We start from the raw sequence: 9742 nt of genomic DNA on the forward strand, positions 1-9742 counted from the left end.
GACTGATTATACGCTATGAGGCTAGTGTATATTCCCAATGTGACTGTTATGCGGTTACATCCGTGAATTTTTGATAATGAGACAAAACGACTTGGTATTTTTTACACATTTTGTAGAACAAACTTGTAAAGTTCATTTGGGTGGATAAAAGTACTGATGATTTGGAGATGATTCCCGGTATTAACTCAATATTGACAAAATTACAAATGTTACAAATATGCAGTTATGGGCAGTATTGTGGTGTGACAAAAAATTTCTGCAGGGGTTCGAATACGGTGCAAAAAAAGCAATACATAGATGTAAATTATATACTAAGGTCTGCCTATTACAGCTCGGCCATCCGGACAATCTCGATGTCCTCATCGAGACAGTAATGAATTTTGAGTTTTTTATTCGTTGATTTTTCAAGAAATGGTCGACGTAATCTTGAGCGTGTCCAGAAAATAGCGATATCACCGAAATTTGCTTGAAAACTGTCTCCATGTTAACGGTTCCAAGATTGAGAAACTTTCAGCTCCTTGTTGTTTTTTTTTCCAAAAGCTTGACCTTCTTTTCAGTGCATTGTTCTAAAAAGCTTCTTCATGGGCGAGAATTCCATCCCTTAGTATGGAATCCGCAGATTTGAATAGGCTTGAAAACTTTTCGTTCCTCAGGATTGGTGAGAATACTTGCAGCTCCACCGTATCGTGCGAGATTTCCAACCCCTAGGATTCCGCTTTTTCGATATCTCTTAACTGCATTCTCCAGGACAGAACTGATACTGAAGACTGTTGGCGATCCCACTTCTGATGTTGTAGAACACAATCAAATAACGGTGTTACCTTCTCCAAGGTTTATTTCAGAATAGTTGGCAGTTCTGTCATTAGTCTAATCCAATCCCTGCATAGATGTAACTTATATACTAAGGTCTGCCTATTACAGAGGCCACATCTCTGTTTTCTGAATCAGGCCTTCTTGTGCATTAGGGTCATTTTTGACCCAAACCGTGCACTACGTCAGCCAGCTTGGGAACAGTGATGCAGTAGCAAGGTTAAACAATTTTTATGTTCGTTGCTTTATGTTCCAGAAGTACGTAGTAAGTGTGTAGGTCTTGTTGATGATCGAGGTAAAGCTTCCCATGGTCAATTCGAACAGGCCACCACAGCTGAAGTTCAAGCTTTTCTGCGACTGCATGATGATCATCAGCATCATCGATCGAACCTTTTTGTATTCCCTTGCAAATCGTTTGCTGTATCTCAAATCAACTCCCCAATGGAAGTGGGACAACTTGTTGACAATGCCGTTGTGCTGTTGGAATTGAAAAGGGAAATTAACCCAGGATAAATTCTGACATTCTTTCCTACCTCTTCATTGAATCTCGAAACGACGTAGCAAAAAGAGTAGCACTCAAGCGTGTAGCGGAAAGAGTATTCCAAAGACAACGTGTTGAAGCTATCGAATTGCGGAGAGAACAGCACCGCCATTACACCCACTGCTATGAACAGCATAGTCATGTAGTACAGCATCAGGAAGGTTGGGTCCGTCAGTTTCTTCAAATCCTTCACTTTGTCCAGCACTGCGGTGTGTGCGATGAAACATTGCGTCAACTCCTCTTGTAGGATTTTCCAAAACTGTTCTTCTCGAATTTCGTCAATTTCGTTTAATTCTAGCGCGGCCATTCGTACATCAACGTGGTCCATGATTTTATCGAACGCATCTCCAACCACTTCCATTTCTGCCTTCAGCGTCGACAACGGTAGAAACACAGCCAAAAAGTTGGTCGATGCAAAGTAAACGTACACTGAAAACATACCGGAATGTATCTTTTCCAGTAGATTATTCTCCAACGAACTGACTCCTGTGAGGTAGAATGGCAATTGTAATGACTCAGAGTTTGCAAGATCAGTGAACAGTACTATCACAGTTTGCACGAAGCAGTTCAGAATCATAGCGATTGTAATGTTGATCGTATTGGCATAGGTACGTTGGCGAATGGCAAATGCAGCAGGATCATCTGCTCTGAATTTTCTCTGATTGACAAACCATCGGACACCATTCACTTGTTTGAAGCTTCTCACTATGAAAAAGATTCGAGTAAAAATTATGGAAAATCCGACGCACATGTGCAAGCTATTGGAAATTAGTTGGAAGTTGTCTTCGGTCTGGAAAATGCTCCAGATTTTCCTGGCTATCAGGATGACTTGCATTACAATGAGCATTCGATAGACATTCCACGCCGCTCGTAAGTAATTGTTCCTGCTTCGAAGTTGTATACCAGAAACTACTAGAAAGTAGTCCAAAATGAAGAATGCATCCTTTTCGGGCTTTAGTTTCGTTTGATTTGACCACCATTTTCTTGCTGCAAGGAACATCTCGAAATCTAATACGAAAACCACTGATAGTGTACAAAATGTCTTATGCACCTTTATACAAATCAAGATGGAACATCATGCTGACAAAAATGTTTTAAATTTATACTGGTGAGAAGATATTTAACATCAAACGAATACTGGAAATAATAGGCTGCTTCTTATTCTTTAATAATGGCATGGTTACAATTGGCACCGAGCCTGCTTCTCAGTTAAATGTGTTGTGAGGATTTCCCTAGGTATTGCCACTACGTTTACGGCGTTTCTTTAGCACAATTTACCAACGGTTACAACCTATTGACAAAATTTACACGAATATACTTCTTATCTACAGAAATCAAAGAAATTGTAAGCTCTAAAAGAATGTGGTGAAGAAATGAAACTGAATCCAGACACCTTCAGCGTATTACTGCTGAATAATTGTATGCTTTCTGGCTGAACCATATTGTCCCCCTTGGCGTGAACATAATAACATCAAATTGCTCCAATTTCGAGTGGTTACACTGTGTCGACAGAGGAAAATTATCAAAAAAGCAGTGGTGAGTATAGCAAAGGAATGCACAATGCAATATAACGACACTACATAGTTGAAACAAGACTGCAATGGCGTGATTCTTTTGCTGGAACTAATCTTTAGTTCTGTTAAATGAAGTAGGTTGAACATTGTCGAAGTTGTTGCATCCTGCTCTTACCTGTTCGTCAACAAATGGGTAAGAGCAGGATGCCCCAACTTTGACCATGTTCAACCTACTTTATTGAACAGGACTATTGAAATTGATTACTGAGTGAACATTTAGAATTTTAGAATTTCTTGGGTATTCACATACAATTTGTAAAAAGAAACGGTCCATTTCTCCGGACATTTCACAATAAAACTTTCCACATATTTTTCTAGAGAAAGCAAACTAAGAAGTTAGATAGTGGCGCCACCTATGCAGACAAGTTGAGAACTACTAAGTTCTTGGCAATTATTGTCCCTGACCATTACAAAAAACATCATCGAAGACACCATGTGCCGGAAATGCTTCGTTTCGGAGTAATTAATTTTGTCCCGCTAGATTGTCCTTTGTGCAATGAAAGTATTCCATGCTGTCAGTTAGGCTGGCAGCGCTTTGAAATCTTTAAAGTTATAGTAGACAAACTGATGTCTTCCACACAACATACGGTAAAAATCAAATGCATTGTAATAATGTTAGTCAGAAATAATCGAACTTTCGAGAAATAACGTTCTTTCCTCCAAAAGTCTAATAAAGTGAACAAAAGTATGATGAACTTGGGCTTGTTAGTGGAAAACCTGAAAGTAAAAAGAAAATTGTGTTAAGTACTGTTCCTTTTAATTCCACTAAGAAAGTACTTGAGTCGAGTCCAGTACAAGACACTGAAGACGACCTTACACTACCGTGTGCAGCATAATTGTCCCATGTGAATAGGGATTCCCGTAGAAAATGGGACAACTATGCTGCACACGGCAGTACAGTTCAGGTCGAAATACGTATTTGTCAAAGGATGCACATTCTTAGTGGAATTAAAAATAACAGTACTTAACACGATTTTCTTTTTACGAACAAAAATAGCTTTTTGTGTGAAGAATCTTATGATTCTCAGACCCGTCGATAGTGACCGGCCCATGTGTGATTCAAATCATAGCCGGAAACCACGATCCTGCCCTATCCCCCTCTGAAGCTCAATCGAACCCAAGAACGCACCTGAAGCCCCATGTAGTAACTATGAAACCCGCTGAGAATCCTACGAGGCTACTTAGAGTGAATCCGAAAACTCCCTTAAACCCCGTCAGCCTCGCTATTACGCAATTGAGACCGTTCGAAACTCCAGAAAACGCACATTGAGACAACTGTAACGCCTTTAAAACTCGCTGAATGTCTCAAGTCGCAAACTTCCTGAAATGCCTCCGAAAACACCCTAGAACTCCCTCGGACAACTTTTAACGCACCTTAGATCCAAACCCCCTGTAACACATCTGTGATGTCTCTGAAACCCGTTGGAAATTTTCTGAACTGAACTAGCAACACCAAAAAACCCTAATTAATCCACCTAGCGGTAATGACGCCTTTCTAGTGCCTTCGAAAACCCTTTTCAACGAAACTCAAGTGACATGTTGATGGACATCGCAATTTCATATATTTAACAAGAATCCATTTCATGGCACCCAAAATCATATCGTTTATCTGGATTCTGATGTTTGAGCCTCAAAATCTTAAGAAAAAGCCGCTATCTTATAATTTTGGGCAGCCATTTTGGATTTAAGTACGCCATCTTGGATATTCTGGTCGTTATTTTTAGACTTCGGACTGGGCATCTTCTACATATCGAATATGTATACCCATATTTCATGATTTTGGAGCCTAAATTTCCGTTAACCATCCGCCATATTGAATTTGGAATCGCCATCTTGGATTTTAGGCCACCATTTTGGATATTCTGGTCGCCATTTTTTAACTCCCGTCACCCATACCAAATATACCCACTATTGCATGGTACCATAAAACTCCAATAAATAGCCGCAATCTTGAATATGGAGCCGCCATTTTGGATTTTAGACAACCATCATGCATATTCTGGTCGTCATTTTTTAAGTTCAGGCATCTTCTCTATGCCAAATATACCTATATTGCATGGTTTAGAGCCTACAACGCCACTAAACAGCCGCCATCTTAACCTTGAAACCTCCATATTGGATAGCGGGTCCTGATCGCCGGCTTTTAGGGCCTAAAACTCCATTTAAAAGCCGCCATCTTGAATTTGGAGCCACCATCTTTGATATTCTGGTCTCCATTTTTGGAGTCCAGGCTTCTTCCTAATACCAAATATACACGTTGATTGATTGATTTGTCTTTATTAAAGAGACTTTCAGCTCTTAGCTAAATATACACGTATTGCGGCGGCTGAGCCGCCATCTTGGATTTTAAGTCGCCATTTCAGATATTCTGGTCGCCATTTTTGGACTACGGACATCTTTCCCGGTCCGGGTGGAAGCTCAGGTAAAATATTATCTCCTGGGCGCCCATTAAAAACACCACCCCCGGCGAAGACTGGCGCTCGAGCCTAGCTATTTAGCACTGTAGTTGGAGGAAATGCCAATGCAGAACCCGTAGCTTCCGGGAAGGTAAGCCCAGCTCCCTGGGTTAGTGGGTTGGTGTCAGGCCCTGCGAGCCAGCCGTAAAAAAGACTAGCACCGGAAAATCAACAAGAGAAGAATGCGAACCGATACCAATGGCGACGACCACACCGACGAAAAGGGACTTGCGATTGGAAGCTCGGTACGTGGAACTGCAGATCTTTCAACTTCATCGGGAGCACCCGCATACTCGCCGATATACTGAAGGACCGCGGGTTCGGAATCGTAGCGCTGCAGGAAGTGTGTTGGACAGGATCTATGGTGCGAACGTTTAGAGGTAATCATACCATCTACCAGAGTTGCGGCAACACACGTGAGCTGGGAACAGCTTTTATAGTGATGGGCGACATGCAGAGGCGCGTGATCGGTTGGTGGCCGATCGACGAAAGAATGTGCAGGTTGAGGATCAAGGGACGATTCTTCAACATTAGCATAATAAACGTGCACAGCCCTCACTCCGGAAGCACTGATGATGACAAAGACGCATTTTACGCGCAGCTCGAACGCGAGTACGACCGCTGCCCAAACCACGACGTCAAGATCATCATAGGGGACCTAAACGCTCAGGTAGGCCAGGAGGAGGAATTCAGACCGGACGATTGGAAAGTTCAGCGCCCACCAGCTGACGAACGAAAATGGTCTACGCCTCATCGATTCCGCCGCCTCCAAGAACATGGCCATTCGTAGCACCTTCTTCCAGCACAGCCTCCCGTATCGTTACACCTGGAGATCACCACAACAAACTGAATCGCAAATCGACCACGTTTTGATTGATGGACGGCACTTCTCCGACATTATCGGCGTCAGGACCTGTTCGGTAATGAACATAAGTAATTTTGGCGAAGCACTGGACTGTACTTGGCTATGGCACAGTAGTAGAGAAATGGGGCTTCGGATTGGAAGAAACAGCACTGGATCACTTTCACTACTTTATTTCTCTTACTACTAACTATTTACACTTGGGTAATTTCACTACGCGTTGTCCAAGCCACGCGTACGCTTGTCACTTATCACTTTTCGAATTCAACTGACTTGCGACCGCGAACGGGTCGCATATATATACCAAAAACCTAACGTTCCAGAACCACGTGGAAGGCTCTACGCGCGCGTAGAACCCACGCGACGTGTATGGAACAAACCATCACATTGACTGCAGGGCGACGAGTATCGATGATGATGATGATGGCTACGGCGGCGGCGTTCGCTGCTGCTCTCACGGTTGGATCTCACCGCACTCACTCTCTCGCTGCTGGTCGCTGCTGTCCCGTCGGCTCGGGTGAGTGCGCGTGCTTCGTGACGGTCATCGATGACGGTTCCGATGCGATGGTTGGTGTTGTTGCGCATCTCAGCATGCTGCTGCCCACGTTGGAAGCGCATCTTCGCGAACAGGACCTATCGTGGCGCTAATATCGACTCAGATCACTACCTGGTGATGGTGAAACTGCGCCCAAAACTCTCCGTTATTAACAACGTACAGTACCGGCGGCCGCCCCGGTACGATCTAGAGCAACTGAAGCAACCGGATGTCGCCACCGCATACGCGCAGAATCTCGAGGCAGCGTTGTCGGACGAGGGTGTGCTCGATGTGGCCCCTCTAGAGGACTGCTGGAGTACAGTCAAAGCAGCCATCAACAACGCAGCCGAGAGCACTATCGGGTGCATAGAACGGAGTCGACGAAACGATTGGTTCGACGAGGAGTGCAGAGCGGTTTTGGAGGAGAAGGATGCAGCGCGGGCGGTAATGCTGCAGCATGGAACCCGACAGAATGTGGAGCGATACAGACAGAAGCGGAAGCAGCAGACCCGTCTCTTCCGGGAGAAAAAGCGCCGCCTGGAGGAAGCGGAGTGCGAGGAAAAAAATCTACAAAATCTAGAGGGATAAGGACGGGAGCCTCCTGACGGACAAACGTGAGGTGATCGAAAGGTGGAAGCAGCACTTCGACGAGCACCTGAATGGCGAAGAGAATGTAGGCACGGAGGACCAAGGCAGCGGAGGAAATGACTATGTTGGTGCAGCAGAGGACGGGAACGAACCAACTCCCACGCTGAGGGAAGTTAAGGATGCCATCCACCAGCTCAAAAACAACAAAGCGGCTGGTAAGGACGGTATCGCAGCAGAACTCATCAAGATGGGCCCGGAAAAGTTGGTCACCTGTCTGCACCAGTTAGTAGTCAAGATCTGGGAAACCGAACAGCTACCGGAGGAGTGGAAGGAAGGGATAATCTGTCCCATCCACAAGAAAGGCGACAAGTTAATGTGTGAGAACTTTCGAGCGATCACCGTTTTGAATGCCGCCTACAAAGTACTATCCCAGATCATCTTCCGTCGTCTTTCATCTAAAGTAAATGAGTTCGTGGGAAGTTACCAAGCTGGTTTTATCGACGGCCGGTCGACAACGGACCAGATCTTCACCGTACGGCAAATCCTCCAGAAATGCCGTGAATACCAGGTCCCAACGCATCACCTGTTCATCGACTTCAAAAAGGCATACGACAGTATCGACCGCACAGAGCTATGGAAAATTATGGACGAGAACAGCTTTCCCGGGAAGCTGACTAGACTGATAAGAGCAACGATGGACGGTGTGCAGAACAGCGTAAGGATTTCGGGTGAACTATCTAGTTCATTTGAATCTCGACGGGGACTACGACAAAGTGATGGACTTTCCTGCCTACTATTCAACATCGCCATGGAAGGTGTTATGCGACGAGCCGGGCTCAACAGCCGGGGTACGATCTTCACGAAATCCAGCCAATTTGTCTGTTTTGCGGATGACATGGATATTATTGCTAGAACATTTGGAACGGTGGCAGAACAGTACACCCGCCTGAAACGTGAAGCAGCAAAGGTCGGACTGGTGGTGAATGCGGCTAAGACAAAGTACATGCTGGTAGGTGGGACTGAGCGAGACAGGACAAGCCTTGGCAGCAATGTTACGATAGACGGGGATACTTTCGAGGTGGTAGAAGAATTCGTCTACCTCGGTTCCTTGCTAACGGCTGACAATAACGTGAGCCGTAAAATACGAAGGCGCATCATCAGGGGAAGTCGTGCCTACTATGGGCTCCAGAAGAAACTGCGGTCAAAAAAGATTCACCCCCGCACCAAATGTACCATGTACAAGACGTTAATAAGACCGGTGGTTCTCTACGGACACGAGACATGGACGATGCTCGAGGAGGACCTGCAAGCACTCGGAGTTTTCGAGCGACGGGTGCTAAGGACGATCTTCGGCGGCGTGCAGGAGAACGGTGTGTGGCGAGGAAGGATGAACCACGAGCTCATTGCACTTTACGGCGAACTTTACATCCTAAAAGTGGCTAAAGCTGGACGGATACGGTGGGCAGGGCATGTTGCAAGAATGCCGGAAAACAACCCTGCAAAGTTGGTGTTTGCTAACCATCCGGTTGGTACAAGAAGGCGTGGGGTGCAGGGAGCACGATGGGCGGACCAGGTGGAGCGTGATCTGGCGAGTGTTGGGCGTGACCGACGTTGGAGAGCTGCAGCTGCAAATCGAGTATTATGGCGGCAAACTGTTGATTCAGTATTATCATGAATTTGATGTTAACTAAATAAATGAAATGAACATCTTTCCCATACCTAATTTACCCATATTGCATAGTTTTAGGGCCTAAACCCCATTAAACAGCCGCCATCTTGGATTTTAGGCACCCATTTTGGATATTCTGTTAGCCATTTTTGAAATCCGGGCTTTTTCCTTTATAGTTTTAGAGCCAAAACTATATTCAACAGCCGCCATCTTGAATTTGGAACCGCCATCTCGAATATTAGGCTACCACCTTGAATTCTGGTCTCTGATGTTGATTTCCGCATAAAATTCGCTAACCATGCTAAAGGTTACAAAAATCGCCCCAGTTTGACGTGTCGCATGATGGGGCTAGGTTCAATTTTATATACGACCAGTTCTACTGGTGCTGGTCTGGATCACTGAAATTGCTTTAACTCCGAAACACCTTCACCGATCCGGACCATTTTTAATAGCAATGCGGTAAAATTCCGATTCGATTCAAGCTATAATCCGAAAAAATTGGCCAATGGGAAGTGCCTTTAAAGGGAGTGAACTTTTTTTGCACACAGCCATACATACATACACACATACATACACAAATACACATCATCTCAATTCGTCGAACTGAGTTGTTTTTTTTTATTCTTAATCACTTAACCTAATTTACAGCTCTTTTGTCCACTAGGGTACTACGTGAGCGATTCCAATTGGACGCTGCACTTCCACTT

The 9742-nt window shown here is 44.7% G+C and overlaps 1 protein-coding gene across 1 annotated transcript; it reads right to left on the reverse strand.

Moving 5' to 3' along the window:
• Nucleotides 1–1018: 1018 nt before the first annotated feature.
• Nucleotides 1019–2459, reverse strand: LOC109421476 (uncharacterized). The gene has a single exon (XM_029869477.2). The coding sequence runs from the start codon at nucleotides 2349–2351 to the stop codon at nucleotides 1236–1238; it is 1116 nt and encodes a 371-aa protein (XP_029725337.1). The 5' UTR covers nucleotides 2352–2459; the 3' UTR covers nucleotides 1019–1235.
• Between the last annotated feature and the right edge of the window lie 7283 nt (nucleotides 2460–9742).

Source organism: Aedes albopictus, chromosome 2, assembly GCF_035046485.1.
Source record: "Aedes albopictus strain Foshan chromosome 2, AalbF5, whole genome shotgun sequence".
Taxonomy (NCBI): Eukaryota; Metazoa; Arthropoda; class Insecta; order Diptera; family Culicidae; genus Aedes; species Aedes albopictus.